Source organism: Cricetulus griseus, chromosome 2 (assembly GCF_003668045.3).
Source record: "Cricetulus griseus strain 17A/GY chromosome 2, alternate assembly CriGri-PICRH-1.0, whole genome shotgun sequence".
In the NCBI taxonomy this organism is placed as follows: Eukaryota; Metazoa; Chordata; class Mammalia; order Rodentia; family Cricetidae; genus Cricetulus; species Cricetulus griseus.
The window spans coordinates 201,009,182-201,029,993 of NC_048595.1; the positions used below are offsets into that span (position 1 = coordinate 201,009,182).

The window sequence follows — 20,812 nt, forward strand, 5'->3', positions numbered from 1 at the left end:
AGATTGTCTCAGCAAGCCTTTGAATGCACCATGACAGAAAATAACACATGGATCTACATGGCCAATGCCTGGATGTGGTGTGATTGCTTGTACCCTCATTTTTTTTTTTTCTTTTTGTGAGAAACCTAAGACTTGAAGAGGGAGTTGTGTTGTTTGAGGAAGGAAATCCTTTGCTCCCTTCCTGCTAGCAGAAAACCATCTGTGTTAGGGAATGGCTGAAGGATAAAGCCACAGAAATGCAGTTGGAAATAGAAATGAATGGGAGAGAATAGGTAACATTATAAATGTCCTTTCCTGGCTAAGTTTTGTGGATTTCTAGGCATCTCTACCAAAGCTTCTTCTTACCACATCCATCCCTATTCTTTTTTTTTTTTTTTTTTTTTTTTTTTTTTTTTTTGTAAGACAGGGTTTCTCTGTGTAGCCTTAGCTGTCCGACAACTCACTCTGTAGACCAGGCTGGCCTCAAACTTACAGAGATCCGCCTGCCTCTGCCTCCTGAGTGCTGGGATTAAAGGCGTGCGCCACCAACACCCGGCCATCCCTATTCTTTATACTATTCAAATCCTGGCCACACTCAGGAGTCAGAGCATGTCCATCATGGCTACCTATTGCTAAAGCATCCCCTAATAGAAGTGCTATCATTCGTCACTCTCCCTAGCCCAACAAAGCTCTGGGGCTGCTCAGGACACAACCAAACCCTCTGCCCACAAGCTTCTTATGAACAAGAACTTCTGTTTTGGGGATGAGTTTCCAAACTTGTAATTTTCTAGCTCACTACTGTGCATGGCCATCTCTGGCACTTCATCTCTGAGGAAGGCCAGCCCATGATAAAGTAGAATTTTAGATTCGATATTCTAGATTGTCTCATCAAGCTTCTTGATAGCAGTATGACAAGAAAAAAAAAATAAGAAAACATGATGGACCTCCCTGACCCAGACATAGCACAATTGTTTAGCCCTTCATTTTTTCTTTCCTTCCTTTTCTTCTTTCTTTCTTTTTTTTTCTTCCTTTCCTTTTATTTATGTATTTATTTTGGTTTTTCAGGATGGGGTTTCTCTGTGTGACAGTCCTAGTTGTCTTGGAACTCGATTTGTAGACCAGGCTGGCCTGGAACTCACAGGGATCTGACTGTAGCTATCTCCTTACTGCTGGGACTAAAGGCGTTTGCCAACACAGTCTTGCAAGCCCTCCTTTTTTCAAGTGAGGAATCTAAGGCTTGAAGCTAGTTAGGCGAGGCACAGAAAGTGTTGAGTGCATGGATATGTATCAAATCCCCACTTGGGAAGAAAAAAAAGAGAGAGAGGGAGCAAATTTGTTCATAGTAACAACTGTCATTAATCACCTACCACCTACAGTATGTCAGACATCATATTCTATTTGATATACATGATCTGATTTATTCCTCACAAGAGCCCTATAATAATCACTACCATTGCCCTCCATTTTAGATGTATAAACTGCACATAAGAAGACACTGAATAACTTACTACAAGTTAGAAAGCTGAACAAAGGGACTGGGGAGATGGTTCAGCAGGGGAGAGCATCTGCTGCCAAGTCTGATGGCCTGAGTTTGATATTTGAGACCCACATGGTGGAAGGGGAGAAATGATTCACAACCAACAAATGAAATAAAACAAATAAATGTGAAACAAGCTTTAAAAAAAAATTTGAACTCAAAGCCGCCTGATTCCTAAGGGTGTATCCATCCATTCATTAGCTGCTTTGCTGCTCTCATTCGGCCCACCTTTCAGCCCAGTTAGTCAGTGACTGTGGTCACCACATCCCAGGACTCCCTCAATAAAGCTGATGATGTTCTTGTCTGCAGAGGTAGAGGGAAGCTGCTGCCTTCTCATCCACTTGCTCAGATATTGTTAAACTGAAAACAGAAGCCCAAATCACAGAGAGCACTGCAAATTGGCCAGCCATAGCGATTCCAGCTGGGTGACTTAGGCTGTTTCAGACATCTTTGAGTTCTAATCCTTTAAAATAGGGGTAATGTAACATCATATCTGATATTGGAGGATCAAGTAAGGCAATACAAAGTAAGCACTGAGCACATGAATGTGTATCTCTACACAGATTTCCTCTGCCTTTGCCTCAGGGGTTCCAATTTCAACAGGGTCTCAAGTGCTGAGATTATAGTTATGTACCACCATACCTGCCTTAACATAACCTTTTGTTTGTTTAGCTGGTTGTTTTTATAGTACAAGACCTTCCAATCAGCTACATCCCCAACCCAGAGTCTAGGTCTTCTTTGTTTTGGTTCGGTTTTTGAGACAGGGTTTCTCTGTGTAGCCCTGGCTGTCCTGGAACTCACTCTGTAGACCAGGCTGGTCTTGAACTCACAGAGATCCACCTGCTTCGGCCTCCCAAGTGTTGGGACTAAAGGTGTGCGCCACCACTTCTGGTTGGGCCTTTTCATCTTCAATATAGTCCCCGGTGATTCTGATGCACAGTCATGTTTAGGGGAATCCACATACAAGGTGTATGTCCCAGCCACAGAGGGGAAGGGATCCTGAGTGGCCCCTCTCCCAAGAGCAGCTCTCACACCCGCCTCACTCCAGTTTCTTGTAGCTACTTTTCTCCCCACTCCTCCACACTGCATGCAAGAGTTCTCAAATCAAGGACCCAGTGCTTTAGCGATGAGTCAGCAGCACTCAGAGTCCCAAGGAGCCTGCCTTTCTAGCTGCCTGGGAACCCAGCCTGGGCTGGGAAACAGGATGCCATGGGTTCTGCTCTAGATTGGTTCCCTTTTGAGTCACTAGTAGCAAAAGGCTAGTCTCAGTCTCAAGCCTCAGTTTGCTCATTCTCAATAGATAGTTCAAGGAAGCAGACTTGCCCATTGGAACTCTGCTTAGGATTGTGTCTCTGGCCCTTAACCAGAGCGGGTAGAGGGACCTGGGCAAGAGGAAAAAAGAACATGGGACATTCTTGCATACCTCTGACTTCCCATCCCTACATCATTTGATCCTCACAATGATGGGGAATAAAACTGTCTACCCGACATCTTCATGTCCTGGGTTCTCTGTCCTAGCCTTTGTCCCACTATGATTTCATGTCACTACCTCTCTGGTCTTCATGCCACTCTCTGCATGCTTCAAGCTTGTTTCTACATCCTACTTTTTGCACTATTAATGAGAGTCGGAATGTTCTGTCACAAATAATCACAAGTCTGTTTTCTTCTCACCCAGGCCTCAGTTTACCTGTTGCCTTTTCAAGTGAGGTTTTTGTTAACCTATCATCAAATTTAAGGTGTGGCTGCAGGCACCAGAATACATCCTCTTCTAGCATGTAATTCAAACTCTCATCTTAGCAGCACTCATTTACTCCCTAGCATCTGAAGAATGTTTCGTGAATGTTTAAGGAATAAGCCAGCTAATGAGGCTACCCCAGGATGAATTATGATTGAGATGTTTTGTTTTTGAGACCAATCTTAATGTGGTCCAGATTGGACTAAAATTCAATGTCTAAAAGAGGTTGGCCTTGAACTCCTGATCCTCTTCCCTCCACCTTATAGGTGCTGGAATCATAGGTGTATGTCACCGTGCCTAGAGGTTTACTTTTGTTGTTGTTGTTGTTGTTGGTGGTGGTGGTGGTGGTGGTGGTGGTGGTGGTGGCTGCTTCTCTTTTTTGCCTCTTTTGAGGTGTTGAAATTGAACCCAGGGCTTTGCACATGTTAGGCAAACTCTCTATCACTGAGTTGCATTCCCATTCTGTAATTTTGTTTTATTTTGCTCAGTTTTTTGGTCCCAGGCTATCTGCAATTCTGGGAAGGGAAGTGACTATCCTAAATCCATTTCCGGTCTTTAGTCTTCTTTTCTCCAAGGGCCTTCCTTGTAAAACCTGACACACAGACCTGGATAGGGTGAGGCTCCTGAGTGTGATGAAAGCTTGGAGTTGCCCCAATGAGGTTGAGCTGACGTGGGGGTGAGGCGGAAGAACCTAGCATAGGAAGTAAGAAGCATGCTAGGACAGGAGAGCAGGGTGTGAATGGTGGGAGGGGGAAGGGGAGTGATTTGGTCATGTGTCAGGAAGTATCTCCCTCCACCCTTGCCTGGGGAGAACCCTGACCCCTAGGTGGCTTTGGTTTTAAGAAGGTGATCAAACACCTGCTGGAGGAGATGAAGGTGTGGCTGGGGTGGTGGCCATCTGCTGAGGTCCTAGGCCCGATACTGAGCACCCAGAAGAATACCAAGGTGGCTTTTGGCCAACTAGGTGAGAAGTAAGCTTCCGTCTGAAACCAATTTGTCTACACATGGATCCTGACACCTGTCCAGACTGTCTAGGGAAGGGAGAGAAAAGAGTATCTAGGAAAAGGAGTAATCAAGGTTGAATGTCCAGTGATAATAACAATAGGTTACATTTATTGAGAGCTTGTACCCATCACTTTACTTTCTACTTTATATTTGTCTTTCTCATTCAATCCTCAAAAAGCTCTCCGCAAAGTAGGCATTGCTAGTATTACTATTGTTATTCCCTTTTGGGGTATGTAGAAACCAAGGCTCAGTAAAATAAGTTCTCTTGGGGGCTAAAGACACGGCTCAACAGTGAAGAGCACGGGCTGCCCCTCCAGAGAACCCAGGTTTAATTCCCTACATCCACACAGGAGCTGGCAGCCATCTGTAACTCCAGTCCCAGGGAATCTAATGTCCTCTTCTGACTTCTCTGGGCACCAGGCAGGCACGTTGTACACAGACATACATGCAGGCAAACACCCATACACATAAAATAAAACAAAGTAACCTCCTTCCAAAAAAATAAATCAATTATCTTGTCCGAGGTTACACATTAAGTAGCAATCTAAGTCTGTAGACATGGCAGTGCACTGTGGAAACCTAGGCCTGGGAGTGTATGGGGGAAAATTAAGAGGGGGCAGCCAGATTGACCCCTGAAAAGGTGGGGGGTAGGGTGGGGAGAAAAAGTGGGATAGACAGTGTAAAAATAGAAGACCTGTTTTTATCCCTACACATGGCTGAATCAGGCAAGTGCTCTGTCTGGCACAATTTGAGGGCTCTGAATGCCAACCCAACCCTGTGTCAAACTCCCTACACAGCACGTCCCTGGGAGCTGAAATACTTACTGAGGGAGTCATTATTTGAGTCAGGACATTTACTCCAGACGACCCCCTTCCCCATAAAAATACCCTAGTTGGAAATGAAACACCAATCTTGCACCGGTTGCATATGCCAGCTTAGCTGGTTGGGTCCTTTGACAGGAGAGCTTACATTTGAGAGAGTAGTCTCAATACCGAAGGAAAAGTATGAGGCTTGTCCCATAATCTGTGTCTCTCTGATTGCAAAAGCCTGGGAATTAATGTTGCGTAGCTCAGAAACCCTAAAGTAGACTATGTCCCCTGGGAGAAAGCAGTGGAAGCCACTCCTAACTTCCTTTGCTGTTGCTTGATTGGCATCAAATGACTGCAACTTCAGGTCTGGTCGCTTTGCCCTCAGGAGACTAGATGGCATTCGTGTACCTAATTTTTAAATGACAAACGAAATATTATTTATTGCTTGCTGTGTCGGTAGGCTTCTGAGTGGAACGGGGGACTTGTCAAGATGCAGGGACGCAGGCCCGGCACAGCTCTCAGCTCAGCTTTCACTAGGCTGCAGCGCGACGGGCGCAGGAGAAAGGTGGGATCCGTTCTTCGCCACCTGCTGGTCATTCGCCCTACACCCACACTCCTACCACGGCTGCTCTGTCTGGCCTGGTACCAAAAATGCGTCCCGGTCCTCCCGCCGCTACCGCCTAGTCCGGGGCAGTGCTGTCGGCGCCTACAGCTGGGCGAGCTTCCCGGCTTGGGAGGGGGAGGGGAGGGGGCGGCGCCGGGCGGGGCGGGGCTCCCACTCTTCTCCCGGAGCCTTATTCCCGGCCGCTGCTGCGAGCGAGCGCTCAGTCTGCCCTGGGAGCTGCACGCAGCACGCGGCTTGTTGACCTGAAGGACGTGCAGGGGCTGGGCGGACAAGCGGTCCGACTCTGAACAGACAGACGTTTCGCTGCCATAGGGCTCCTCGGCAGGATCGCACCCAGAAGCGGGCAGCATACCGTGCCTGGTGGAATCTCGCTGTCCTCCGCCGCCTGGCCCCGGTGCAGGCGTCCAACGGCCGCCGCATCCAAAGTGATCGCTGCCTCGCAGTCTCCACCACGTTCGGGACCATGAAGCTGCTGCCGTCGGTGATGCTAAAGCTCTTTCTGGCTGCAGGTAAGAGGACAGCTGATGTCTCCGAGGTCGGGGGTGGGGTGGGGGCGCCGTGAGGGGGACACGTGGGAAGGTCGGTGTGGTGCCTCCCACCCCCTAAGCAGGCCACTTGGTGGGGCCGGTGCGCCCTAGAGGGCGGGCGTGGAACTTGATGGCGTGGTGGCGCGGAGGGGTCTAGGCGAGGGGTCTGATGCGGCCTCCTCTCTTCTCTTGCCCAGTGTTGTCTGCGTTGGTGACCGGTGAGAGTCTAGAACGGCTTCGCAGAGGTCTGGAGGCAGCAACCAGCAACCCTGACTCTCCTACTGGACCCACAAACCAGCTGCTACCCACGGGAGATGGTCGTGGTCAGGAAGTCCAGGACTTGGAAGAGACAGATCCGGACCTTTTCAGAGGTGGGTATGGAGGCCTCCTAACCTTAGATGCTGTTCACAGCTAAGAATACGGAGGCCTGAAATTTATGCTGTTGCCCCAACTCTGTCCCCTAAGGGATGTTTATGAAAGACTTCAAGGAAAAGCTCATGGCCTGATTGGAGTTGGGCTCTGCAATATCTTTCTTATCTTTGGTCTCACCCGGTGTGGGTTACTTCTGTATACTTTGGAGCAAACTGAAAGAGGCAGGTTGTCCTCCAAGGTAAGCTAGATGATAGGAGGAAGACATAGCTGAGAAGCGTTCTCTAGAATTTCTTTGCAGCTGGGTTGTGGGGGTGAGCGTTTCAAAACAGGGTTTCTCTGTGTGGCCTTGGCTGTCCTGGAACTCGCTTGTTAGACCAGGCTGTCCTTGAACTCAGAGATCTGCCTGTCTCAGTCTCCCGAGTGCTGGGATTAAAGACGTGCACCACCACTGCCTAGTGCTTTCTCTAGAGAATCAATGAAAGGGGGCAGGGTTGCAAGTCCTATCTAGTGCATGTTTATATATGTGATGATTATATATGAAAAGAGAGAATAGATGGGAACATTGGAAGTGTGCAGGGTTAGTCTCCTTCTTCCACCTGTCTTCCAGGTTAGGGAAAGAGAGAGCAGTGAGGAACTCTTGGCTTTGGTAGATGAGGTTAGCACCCCTGCAATGAATGGTGAGTGCCGGGACTCAAGGAGGTGGTTTTGAAATGCTGGTTTGAAACTTGTAGACTTCCTGCCTACTGGAATCTCTAAGGAGACTACAAGAGCAAAGAGCTATGTGTGATCCCGTAACCTGTATCTGTGGCTGAACACAGCAACTGGGCAGAGTCCAGAATCTGATGGCCTCCCTGCCTCTAGCTGCTTGCAGTGTTTCTCAGAGGTGGAGCCAGCACTAAGCCCATGTCCGGAATGACTATATTTGGTAGGAAGGAGACACACCTGTTCAGCTCCACCTACTGCTCAGCCTGCCTGCTCCCTCTTCACCCCAAGCTTCCTGAGGTGCTTGCTCTGCTTTGCATAAGTCAAGCATCTGCTTCAGAACTGAAGCTGGGGTCTCATACTTTATCCTCTCAACAGTAGACTATTGGGATCACCCATGTCCTGAACAGTCTGGATTCTCCTGGCTCAGGCTGGGTAGGGCTGGGCTAGGCAGTGACTCACCCCCCACCCACATGGCTGCTCCTCATACCTCTGCTAACCTGACTCACTGCTCCCTCTCCTCAGCAGGAGCCTAGCCTGTCAATCTTTTTATTCTCTCTCTCTGATTGATTTGGGTCCTCCTGCTTTGCTTTCCCTGGAGGCCCAACAACTGGCTTCCTCTGGCCACCTGCATCACTTTCTGAACTCTGAAGAAGCCTGGAACAGGACCAGAGACCACAGTTCTAATCTTAGTCCTGCACTGCCCTAGGGCAAGTTCCTGCATTTGGGGGATCCTATGGTTTTCATCTTGAAAGTGCCCTGGCATTGTTGAAGTCTTATTTGTCTTGAGGATTCTGTTTCCCTAGTCTAACTTATTATGTTCACCTTTCTGCCAGACACAGGCTGAAGCTATAGACAGTGAGCACCTTTTAACTATTGGGTTCAGGGATGGGAGAGGCTAGCATCAGACTCCTGGGCTAATTAATGGCCAGTCCCAGGTGGGTGTGATGTTGTTCTCCCCCTACCTAGTATTTGCAACATGGAAAGAGGAGGGGAGTTGTCATAGTCCAGTTCCTTCTAGATAGTTCCTTGTATGTATTGTAGCTCCCCTCTCTATCACAGATATAAGCAGGATATTTGGGAATAAATCTAAATGGATATTTGAAAAAGTGGATCCATTGTTAAAGGGCATGGGGTAGGGCAGATATTTTGCCCAAACTCAAAAAAGTAAGATCTTTTAAGTCAGGGATGGCCCATTGCTGTTTCAGAGCTAGGTTCTGCACCAAACTTTCCCTGATATCAATGGGAACTCCAGAGAAGAGTTCTAAAGCTATAGACATTCTTATTTTAGAAGCTTTCTACCCCCAAACCCGCCAAGTTCCTTCTCCCAAAGCAATTTTTGTCTGTGATACTATCTTCCTGCAAGTGGGTCACTGAGTACGGTATCAGGAAATGAGGCTGACTGAAGGCTAAAATAGAATCAAGTGCAGGAGTCACAGATGGGGGTGGAAAGTGGGCAAAACTCGAGAGTAAGGCTGGTAGCTTTGCTCAGTGAGCTGCAGTTTCTCTGGCTTTCTTAGAATGAGGCTCTTCTTCCTTGGAACCCAACCCAACTTCTATTTCCTCCTAGAGCTTCCTCTTTCTGGTAGTTCTTAAAGAGCTTTCCCAGACCTCTGACTCCAGTGGGATCAAAGAGTGTGTGCATCCTCATTGGTTATAGGGGTACCCACCTGTAATCCCATATTTCAGTCACTGGGGTGGGAGGAATGGGGAATTTGAGGTCAGCCTGGCTTAGATCTGGAGATACTTTTTCAAAAGGACAGAGTCAAAGGCTTAACTAGGTACCTTTTTTCCTGCAGTTGCTTTCTCCTCCAAGCCACAAGCCCTAGCCACGCCAAGCAAAGAAAAGAATGGGAAAAAAAAGAAGAAAGGCAAGGGATTGGGAAAGAAGAGAGACCCATGTCTTAGGAAATATAAAGACTTCTGCATCCATGGGGAGTGTAAATACCTGAAGGATCTCCGGGCTCCATCATGCAAGTAAGTGGCCCATTCCAGAAAGAATCTCATTAACACACTGTCAGCCACATGCTCTCTTTGTCACTGTTCCTTGAATTCATAATTTCACGCAGTTTCTTTTCAACCTTTGGGAGGAAGTTCAAAGGAAGGGACATATTTTTAGTCAGCGGAAGTCCCCGCCACCGCCACCAAAGAGGATGCAATTTCCTGAGGCATGGGTTTGTGACGCTCCTTAATCCCCCAGGACATTTCCTCCTGCATACCCATAAATGAGCATGTATCTAGGAGAGCTGACACTTGTGAGGAGGGCCTTCATCCTGGCTGTGAACCCTTCTTTGGAAAGGAAAGCTGATAGGAAGCATGGCAGAGTGAGTTCCTAGAAGGAGTGCAGCTGATGTAGCATGTCTGAAGTCACATGCTGTGCAGGTGTGTGTACTTAAGTGTGCCACGTGAGTGAGCATATATGGATTGATTCTAAGGCATGGCAGGACTACACAGAGAGGAACCATCATGTTGAATGAATTGAAACCCCTACTCTTTACTTTTTCGCCCAGGCAAAGAACAGAAGGACGTGGGAGACATAGAAGACATTGACCTTGTGTGGAATTGGGGGTTGGAGAACAGTTTTCTTTGTGCAGGATTAACTCAGCCTGCAACATTACTATTCCCTGTCAGGAGTGTGGGTGGAGGGGCTGTGGGTTAATTATCTTCTCATAGGCCAAACCTAGCAAGTGGCTACCTTGGCAACCCCTCAGGGATGGTGGTGGTGCTATGCTCTCTGGCAGGTATAATGTTGCCACTATGCTTAAGGCCAACACCCCACATCAGGCTGCAAATGTCCCATCTCTTCCCTGTCAAGAGAGAGACAGACACTTGGAGTCCTCTGACCCTTCCTAGAAGACCCTGGACAGTCCAGGAGGCTGTTGTGTATACATTGCTGCCCATCCTGTCAAAAAAAAAAAAAAAAAAAAAAAGGTGACATCTCTTCCACCTGTGACTGGCATGGGTCCTTTGGCTTTTAAAGGCATACTTGTCCTGTCTAACCATACACAGCAGATCTGTGCTGTATTTAGCAGTTGGCAGACGAACCCATTGCTTCCCACCTTCACAGGCAATGTGTCCCTTCCTGTAACACCTTGGGCAGGAGCTTGGTGTATTGAAGAGGCAGGATCTCTGTCTGCTCCTTCCCAATGTCCTGGGACAGGACAGGAAATGTTTGTCTTAAATGTGTAAAATGGCATCATTAACTCTGGGAGGAGAAAGTGACTCTGAGGGTAGTCAAGATGGACTAGAGCCAGGAGTCTGTTTAGTCACACTGGCTCGGGATGTTTGTGGCTCAGAGTGTTTTGGCAAATGGATGTGCAGGGCTTCCATTGATCAGCGGAGAAGCAGGGCTGCCCTAACCTCCTAAGCGCAGAGAATCCAAGAAGTGTGCTTAAGGCCATCTTCCCAGTGGCTCTGGGAATAATGATAACAATCACATTAGTATTATTCCTTGAAGATCCTCATTGTTTACTTTACATCGAGTTCAACCAAGCAGACATGATGAACACTTACTTGGTGCTGCATTGTCTGAAGGGATAAAAAGAGATGGTCTTTTGGGATTTCCAAAAGCCCTCTGCTGGGAGGGAAGGCAGAACTTTCTCTCTCTCTACTAGAAAAATGAGGAAACCACAGAGTGAGTAGGAAGTTATTTGTATGAGATCAACAGCTAAATAAATTCGTGGGAAGAAGATAGGGTCTCACTCCTATCTCAGAATGCTTTTCATGCTCCCAGGCCCCACTGGGTGTTGGCTTTCCTCATCTATCCCTGTCCTTATAGAGTCGAGCAAGATTTTGTGGAGGGCAGCTGTTGTCCTAGAACACTCGTTAGGACTTTACTAGTCTAAGAGCATAGCAAGTGACCAGAAGACTTTCTGTCAGCTTCCTAGGCACACTTCATAGGGTGGGTTCTCTGACACAGATCTTAGTTTGGGACAATGTGACATCTGTACACTGTCTGTGTCCCTTTTTGTGGCTTCTCCTCTACTTTAGACCCAGAAACTGCCAGTGAGGGTGTGTCCTGGCTGCTGTGGTAAACTTGAGGCTAGCTGGCTTCCTAAACCAGCCTTTGACAGCTACCATGAACAGGAAAATCCTTCTGTGTCACCAGCCAAAAGTTTCCCTCAAAGAGCAATTTTCTTGGGCTTCTGACTGGCTGCTGACCCAGAAATCAGTTTCCTGTGGCTAGAGGAAATCTGAGGGTAGTTGGGTTGGGAAGGGCTGAGAGACAGGCCTGGAGCTCCACTGTTACACTGCTGACATGCAGAGCCCCCATTCTCTTGACTCCATCTAGTTTGAGCATCTTATTCTTAGAGATACAGGCTTTACCCTCTGGTTTGATTGTATAATAATTCACAGAAATGAGGCCTGGACTTTTGGTGATGCTCCAGTGAGGAAGGCTTTTATTGCCTCTGATTTGACATGAGGAAACCAAAGTTTAGAAAAGTAATGTGACTTGCCCAGGATCACCTGGCTAGAAATAGCATAACCAGTCTGGAACTCATCTGTCCTCATCTCCCCTATCAAATGATGCTTCCTCCATCTTCTGGGGTAGATATGGGATTAGACTGTGTAGACAGCATCTCTGGACTCTGGAATGAACTCCTGCTGTCGTGCAAGTTCTGAAGTGGGTCACAGACACTGAGAGGAGAAATGTGTCCTAGTTTGATAGACGTGTGTGTGTCAGCTTAGGGCAAGCCACATGATCTTGCCCTGCATCCAGGGATGTGTGGAATGTACTCAGCCCCCTCCTTCCCTGGGGAAGCCAGGCTTTGATGGGAGGGAGATGTGGGTAATATTAGCACATTTACATTATTATCCTTTTGACTCAGGACAGAGGTGGTAGAGGGATTATGTAACTGAATTGCAGGACTCTGAGGCCAAGTTTTATTTCTATCATCTGAGTAACTACCTGTGGGGTTTGCATGATGGTTTGGAAGTGCAGAACAGACTGAGCTTCAGCTTCCTTCCCCTGGAATAATGTCGTTGCGGAACTCATCCAGACTTCTGGGTTAAATCCAGGCTCTACCACTCACTAAGTTTGTGGTATGTTATTTAGCAGAGGTTATGCCTTGGTTTCTTCAGCTTCAAAATGGAGACAATAATTTCTACTTCATGGGTGGTTTGACCTTAAATGTTCAATGAAATCAAAGCCCCCAAGTTCAGGCCTCAGCACCAAAGATCAAATAAAATAATTCTTGCAAAGCAGTTAGTGCAGAATGCTTGGTAGGCATTTATTACTTGCTATTTATTAATAAAGCTGTGAATAATAACAATAACAACAATATGATCAGAGAACAGATCAGACATCTCAGGACCTACCAGATGTGTTTTCTTAGGTTACCTATATCTCTCAGAGTGGACAGAATCATAGTGGCTTCTAATCTTGGCCTTGTGCTGCTTCCTAGTTATGAGACTTGACCAATTACTTAATCTCTTTGACCCCTTATCTGTATGCACACATGATTTTCCAGGGACACTCCCAGGAGCTTCCTTTAGGTCCTGGAAGGGTAGGGACATATTTTTCCCAACTCTGACTCAAGAGTTAGATATACTGAAGAGGCTAGGTAAGGAAGATATTCTCCTTTGAGGGTCTGACTTATCTTTACGCTGTTCCTGCTCCGTACCCAGGAGTAGGTGCAGGTGGTCCTAAGGTAGGGACAGGGATGCAGTGCTACCAAGCCCCACCCCTCTGCCACATGGAATCTCTGCCCCTTGCAGCCTCCCTGGGCCCTGACATCCAGAAGGGGGACTTCCAAGCTCTTGAGGCGCAAGGTACACAAGCTCCTCCAGAGAAGATGCAGTGTAGAGTAGAGGACCACTGGGCTCCTGGTGCCTCCTTCAGCAGCTACTGACCTAACATCCCCAAGCTGACAAGCTACCCCCTGCCCCAGCTGGTGGGTGAGCAGCTGTGGAGTGTGAGTGAACAAAGTTAGAGTCCATGCCCATGCTGCTGCCCTGTTGCATGCATGACCTTGGGAAGCCATGCCACCTTTCTGTAGCATGGGCTCCCACCTACATCAAAGGATCTCAGGGGTGCACAGAGGAAGGGATGTGAATGTGTTTCTTCAGCAGTCTTCCTAAGAGCTTCAAGGAAATGCTTTGTGTTTGAAGAGGCGGCTGTCACGTGATTTGTTTCTTGAGTGAGAAGAGCCAAGGGATTGTTTCTGACATTCTTTCATGCTCTGACAGGGTGGCTGGGCAGGAAGATATTATCTCGGTTTGTTTGCTTTGTCCTATGAGGAGGCCTGAGAGCCCAGCATTCGGAGACTAAAGGCTGTAGTTTAGCTCCCAAGTTGGGAGCTAGGAGTTAAATGAAGGAAATGAGAAAAATGATTCCTGGCACAGGGACAGGGCCTATTAATAGGCTGAGCAGCGGTGGGGAGGAACTGAATGCTGGGTGCAGTGATGGGCAAGGCTGGGTTTATTTCTGGGTCAGAATGTAGAAGGGCCTCTCTAGAGGGAGCAAGGCTGAATCCCCCTCAACTCAGTCCATCAGCCCTGATGCTCAAATTCTCTTAAGTGGCTTAAGCAAAACACCTTAGTACAGATGTAATAGATTAGACCCATGTGGATTATATGTAAACTGAGACCTTCAACTTCTCCCTTGATTTTTCCCTGCCTGAAGCAGGACTCTTGGGGTGGGGGTGGGGGTAGAGAGAGAGGAAGAGAGGATGCATACACCGTTAACTCTATCTTCTTGTTATTCTAGCTGCCACCCAGGTTACCATGGAGAGAGGTGTCATGGGCTGACCCTACCGGTGGAGAATCGCTTATATACATATGACCACACTACCATCTTGGCTGTGGTGGCTGTGGTGTTGTCATCTGTCTGTCTGCTTGTCATAGTGGGGCTTCTCATGTTTAGGTGAGTGTTTGGAGCCCTTGAAGGCTGGTTCTGTAGATTACTCACTTCTTTCTCTTCCTAGAACTTAAGACTAGAGTCTCTTCTCATACTCCTGCGCTTGTTCCTATATACTTTCAAGAAACTGTTTTGTCTGTCACAGATGAGGCCAATGTGTAGAGTCTAGGGTACCTATTGCCAGGCCATTCAGATTCTGTTCCTCATGGGATTCACTTCCTATTTCTGTGGCCTGGTGACCCGCTCATGGAGACACCTTTTAAACATTTCTTTCTTTCTCCTGGCATTAGTACGTAGTTTGGTAGTAAAGGTGTGGATAATATTGTTGATGATAATCTTTCAGGGATTGTACATTATTTGAGCACCAAATAATGTTAAAGTAAATAAAGTCACTGGAACGGGTGGGTGTGTACCTGCTATGAGGCCAGTCTGGTCTACAGAGGAGATGCTAGACCAGTCTGGGTTATGAGGTGCTGTCTCTAAAAACATGTGCGCGCGTGCGAGAGAGAGAGAGAGAGAGAGAGAGAGAGAGAGAGAGAGAGAGAGAGTGTGTGTGTGTGTGTGTGTGTGTGTGTAAATGCTCTGCTGGCAGAGACAGGAATCCCTCAGGTAAGTTGGATTTTGGCCAAAGACCAGTGAGTTGCCGTACCCTCTGGACTTTTCAAGAAATAGAGAGACATCATGGTAGTTACTTGAGAGGTCTGGCTATGGGACCTGCACTTTGTCATCTTCTCACAACCCTTTACCTTCCTCAGGTACCATAGGCGAGGAGGTTATGATGTGGAAAATGAAGAGAAAGTAAAGTTGGGCATGACTAACTCCCACTGAGAAGGACCTGTGCTCAAGGTAATGGTACATTCTTTGCGCTGGGCAGTATAGAGAGGCCAAGGCATGGTGGGTCTTGGGTAGGTTTCAGTGAGTGTTGAATTCCTTAGATAAGGGTTGCAGGGGGCAGGTTACTACTGTGGAGTCAGAGTTCCAATGCAGAATTGTCTTCAGAGACGTAGTGAGGCATCTCCAGTTAGATTACAAGGTTGTAGTACCCGTAGCTCCCTTTATGAATGCTCTTTGCATTTCATAGAATTGGACCCAACTTTAAATGCCTCCTCCCTCTTGTGCTTCAGGAACCTTCAGAGGATGGTTCCCTCTGAGACACTGGTTCATACAAGTTCTACAGAGGGGAAAGACTTCAGAAGCAGCCATGAAGACTTCTTCATTCCCAGTTGCTACCCTGACTGGGCCTCCCATAATTACTCTGCAAAAGTATCAGAGCCTCTAAGTGCCAAACAGACTGTGCCCACTGGGATCCAGATCAGAACACAGTGGAAGCAGGAGAGCCCTCCAGGCCTTTCTGATTCACCTCCACCAGATCCACGGGTTTGTTTAAACACCTTCTGGATTAAAGTGTCAGCTAGATTCCGAATGCCCCAGGATTGACTGAAAAAAAAAAAAAGAAGAGGAAGGAGGAATGACTTATGGACTGGAAGACCGAGTTGAGAAACCATGTGTTCAAGTACAAGGGATCTGCTGTTTGGACCCTCCAGCACGCTGGATTTGATGAGCTAACTGTGAAATACCACAAGCCCAAGAACTCTAAATTTTGGGACTTCTACCCAGATGGGAAAAATAACAACTATTTTTTTTTTGTTATTTGTTTGTAAAATGCCTCTTAAATTATGTATTTATTTTATTCTATGTATGTTAATTTATTTAGTTTTTAACAATCTAACAATAATATTTCAAGTGCCTAGACTGTTACTTTGGCAATGTCCTGGCCCACCCCTTTGCAGCTCTACCATCCAGCTCGGTGACACACTCCCATGTGCTCTGTAACCCATCTGTAGTAATTTATTGTCTGTCTACATTTCAGAAGATATCCCAGGAGCAGAGTATCCAGGGGGGAGTTGTGTATGGTCAGAGTGCAGGGAATGATTTGGGCAGAGCCACTCTGTGAGTTGGACTGCAATCTTGCCTAGGTGATTTTTGTCTACTGTTTGTGTTTTGAAAGCCCAAGGTGCTGATGTCAATGTGTAATAGATTTTGGTGTTTACCTGTGTCCTCTCCCTGCCAAATCTCAGAAGACATTGGGCATCCATGCCTGCAGTTTCCTGGCCCCTTTTCCTCTATCACCCTTTCCCACTCTCCCTGTGTCAAGACATTTCCCTTACTCCTGCCATTCTCCTGGTGCTACTCCATACAGACAGAGTTTGTAGAGAGAGGACAGTTTGGGGAAGTGATTAGTAAGGAAAAGGCTGAGGAGGAGCAGGGAACGTTGGAGTTGACTACTCCTGGTAATTGATTACCTATCAATTGCTACAGGGAAGGTTGGTGTTAGGGAAGGTTTTGGGTAAGAACTATACAGTCTCACCAAAACTGTAATGTTGTTATGGTTCCCATGAAAGTTTCTGGTGCCACTTATGAACTGTTACAACCTATATTTCCAAAACCTGGTTCATATTTATACTTTGTGATCCAAATAAATATAACCCTTACTCCATGGTCTGCTTAGTTTTGGGTTTGTTTGTTTGTTGTTTTGAACAGGATATCACTATGGAGCCCTGTCTGTCTCTCTATGTAGACCAGGCTGGCCTTGAACTCAGATCTGTCAGCCTTTGTCTCCTGAGTGCTAAGGGTAAAGGCTTGCACTACCACTCCCGGCTTGTTTGTTTTGTTTTCATGTGTGTGAAGGTAAGATGCTGACTTTGGGTGTCTTTCACGATTGCTGTCCTTTATTAGTTTCTTTTTATTTTCTTCAGACAGAGCCTTACTATGTAACTCTAGCTGTCTTGGAACTCAGAAATCCACCCGTCTCTGCCTCCTTAGTGATGAGATTAAAGGCATGTAAGCTTTTTTTTTTTTTTTTTTTTTTTTTTTTTGAGACAGGGTTTCTCTGTGTAGCTTTGGAGCCTATCCTGGCACTTGCTCTGGAGACCAGGCTGGCCTCGAACTCACAGAGATCCGCCTGCCTCTGCCTCCCAAGTGCTGGGATTAAAGGCGTTCGCCACCAATGCTCAGCCAGCATGTAAGCTTTTTTTTAATAAATACATTTTATTTTATTTTTTTAAATAATTCATTTTAATTTTATGTACACTGGGTGTTTTTGTTTTGTTTTTGCTTGCATGAATGTCTGAGGGCATTGGATCCCTTGGAACAGGAGTCAGAGACAGTTGTGAGCTGCCATGTGAGTGCTGGGAATTGAACTCAGGACCTCTGGAAGAGCAGCCAGTGCTCATAACCGCTGAGCCATCTCTCTAGCCCCGCATGTAAGCTTTTAATGCCTCATTTGATCTTCTTACTTTTTGAGACTAGAGTCTCTCATTGGATCTGGAGCTCATCAATTCAGTTCAGCTAGGCTCATCAATTCATTTTGTCTAGGCTAGTGGGCCAATGAGCTTCAGGAATTTCCCTGTCTGCCTCTACCACCAAGGGTCTGGGACTACATACCAGTGTGTTGACTTGCATATGGGCACTGGGGATACACACTAAGTGTTCGAATATTAAACACTTTACTGACTGAGCCATTTCCCCAGCCCTAGTTTGCTTGTTTTAACTGGGAATTTGTTTAGCATAGGAATTCTCTAAGCTGTCTGTCTCAGAGTCAGGAATACTTACAAACACTATTCTCACTATCCACAACTCCAGGATGGGGTTACTGAAAGGTTCAGGCATTATGCTGGCCTGCCCCTGTTACCTGACGGAACAGGCAGTACCCTGGTCAGCCCAGGGTTCCATGGGAACTAAGTCTGCACACAGGTGCAGAGGACCCCTTGAAAAGACAGATCCCTGCCCATTTATGCTTTCTCTACACTCTCTAATCTCTCTCTGCCTCTCTATGGTGACCAGCCATGGTGGTTAGCCATTAACCCTGTTCCTCTTCTCTCTTAGTCTCTTTACTCTGCTGGACCTATAATAAACTGGTTAACATGTCTAATATGTCTCATCCTGTGTCTCATCTTGCGCCTTCCTCCTCTTCTTCTTTATCTTTAATCTAAACAAAAATCTAACAGTTACTATTGCTTATCTTTTTCCTAAAAGAAGAAACTGAGACTCAGGTTGTATAAATTGCCTAAGAATACACTGTGAGCTGGGACTAGTTATTTTGTTTTAATGCTTACTGCTTCTCATACAAGGAAGACTAGAACTTTGGTATAGGAAGTTTGGCTGGTTGGACTTATGTGTGTTCAATTGTCAGGTCCTAGACTTAGGAATTAATTGCATACTATACATGCAAGCAGCCGTTGCTCCTGGAAAGAACAAGATGTTTATGCCTTTTCTCTCATCTGCCACAGCCAATCCCCCAGCAACTCTTGTCTGCTATACTTTTTGAATGCATCACCCAGTCCAACACAACATCCTCCCTGACCTGAACTCTGGGATGGCCTCCTGCCTTCCTAGTTCCACCTTGTTTCTTGGTCTGAATAATCTTTTATTTAAAACATAACTCAGGGCTGGGAGTGGTGGCTCCATGATAGAATACACGTTTTACATACAAGTCCAAGGTTTGAGACCCCACATATGACACACGCATAAACAGATCTTGTCTACTCTGCAGGCTTCTTCCATGGTCACTCTATTATACACAGAACATTCTTCAGCATACCATCTTCTCCTTAGAGGGATTTATGTTCCTCCTTAGTTCCCAAGCACTACTAACACATTCCTATTTGTTTATTGTCAGTCTGCTCCCATTAGATTGTTAGCCCATGGTGTGTTTATTGTCTTAATAAAACTGAGATGTAAGCATTCAGTATTTGTTACATTCATACTGAACTCCAAGATCATCAAGTGGGCAGAGTCAATCTAGTGTTGTCCTGAAAGTTGTTGGATTTAGAGGGGTGCCTCTGTCAGGGAGGGTGGGCCGAACAACAGGGTAAAAGTGAAATTAAGGGCCTATCATGATGCATGGTGTTCTGGATGGGTAGGCGGCAAGGAAAGCCATCACACGAGTTCCCTTGGTTGTTTCTCCTTTTTCCCGTTTCTCCTTGAAGAGAAGTGACTTGTTGAAGTTTCTCTGGGAGCCCAAATAGAGATGTTTTTCTTTCCTTCCTTCTAATTCTTTTTTTTTTAAAGCAAAAGTGACCAGCAGACTAAACTATCTTCCGTACTAGTCAGCTCTTGCTAAAAAATAAATGACTCTAAAATTAACAGCTCACTATTTATTGTTATTGGGGAGGTGTGTGCATGTCAGAGGACAACTTGTGGAGTCTGTTCTCTCCTTCCACCCTGGGGGGCCAGGTATGGAACTCAGGTCATCAGGCTTGACAACCAAGTACCTTTACCTGAACTACCTTGCTTCTTTCTGTTTTTCTTTCTGCCTTCCTTTTCATCCTCCTCTTCCTCTTCCTCCTCTTCTGCTTCTTCCTTTTCTCTTTGACAGGGTCAAACCCTTCAAATTCCTGCTCCAGACTTCTGAGTACTGGGATTACAAATGGGCACCACTGTACCTGGCCCACACAGAGATCACATATGTACTTTGAATATCTTTTTAAAACTCTAGTCACCAACCAGTGTGATAGTTTATATTGACTGTCAGCTTGGCAAGATCTAGAATCGCTGAGGGAGCAAATCTCTAGGTGTCTATGTGGGACCTCTAGACCAGGTTAACTGAGAAGGAAAGACATTCCTTGGGCTGAGTCCACATGGAATAGTAAGAGGAAAGCAAACCAGGCTCTATCATTCATCTCTCTGCTTCGTGACTAAGGATGCACTGTATCTAGCTGCCTCAAGTTCTTGTTGCCCTGATTTCACTGCCATGAAATACTGTGTAAATTGTGAACCAAAGTAAGTCCTCTTTCCTTAAGTTGCTGTGTCAGCTATTTTATCACAACAGTGAGACAAGTAGCTAATGAAACCAGTAACTCTAAAAGCCGTTGACTATTCTATCATCCAAGAATTTTACTTCTAGGCATGTATGCAACAGAAACAAGCACCTGTGTTTACCAGGACTTAAAACATGATCTTACCATTACTTCCATCACTAAAAACTAGAAACCAGTAGGGTGTGTGGGATACCGACACAATCTTAGTACACTTAGGAGATGGAGGCAGGAGAATTACTAACTTGAGATTAACCTGGGCTGCCAGGTAGTGCACACCTTTAATCTCAGCACTCAGGAGGCAGAGGCAGGTGAATGTCTGTGAGTTCGAGGCCAGCCTGGTCTACAGAGCTAGTTCTAGGACAGCTCTAGAGAGAAATTCTCAGACAGAGAAATTCTGTATCAGGCAGGGGAGGGGGAGATTAGCCTGGGCTACATATACCCAGTCGGGGGGGGGGGTCTGTACCTCAGGGATAAAGCACTTTCCTGGCATACTCAAGGGCCTAAATTTGCTCTCCAGCACAAAAACAAAACAAAACAAAAAAGCACACAAAACAACCCTTTTAGTATTTGATGATGAAATGAATAAACAAACTGGCAAATTTTGAGAATAAAAAAAGTACTAACCAGCGGCGTGGATAAGTCTTAACAACATTTGTGGCAGAAGGAGCCAGACCTAAGTGAGGACATTCTGTGTGGGTCCAGTTACATGAAAGGTAAAAAGCTGGTCCAGCAAGATGGCTCAGCCAAGCCTGATGACCTGAGTCTGATCCAAAAGACACACAGAGTTGACTTCCCTGTTGCTCCTCTCACCGCCACACATGCACAGTGCCACGAGCCCTGCTC

The 20,812-nt window shown here is 46.4% G+C and overlaps 1 protein-coding gene across 2 annotated transcripts in view; it reads left to right on the top strand.

Annotated features, from left to right (window-relative positions):
- Hbegf (heparin binding EGF like growth factor) overlaps positions 1–16,650 on the top strand; it is a 50,390-nt gene extending 33,740 nt beyond the window's left edge. The window contains exons 2-7 of one of the 2 annotated variants that reach the window (XM_027400802.2): positions 6,003–6,199; positions 6,415–6,588; positions 9,091–9,268; positions 14,001–14,156; positions 14,906–14,996; positions 15,275–16,650. In XM_027400802.2, coding sequence (XP_027256603.1) covers positions 6,154–6,199; positions 6,415–6,588; positions 9,091–9,268; positions 14,001–14,156; positions 14,906–14,978 — 627 coding nt within the window. In that variant the 5' untranslated portion in view covers positions 6,003–6,153 and the 3' untranslated portion in view covers positions 14,979–14,996; positions 15,275–16,650. Of the gene's footprint in view, positions 1–5,878; positions 6,200–6,414; positions 6,589–9,090; positions 9,269–14,000; positions 14,157–14,905; positions 14,997–15,274 lie in introns of those variants that run through there. The other variant, XM_027400801.2, reaches the window with a different exon arrangement.
- Positions 16,651–20,812: the final 4,162 nt, after the last annotated feature.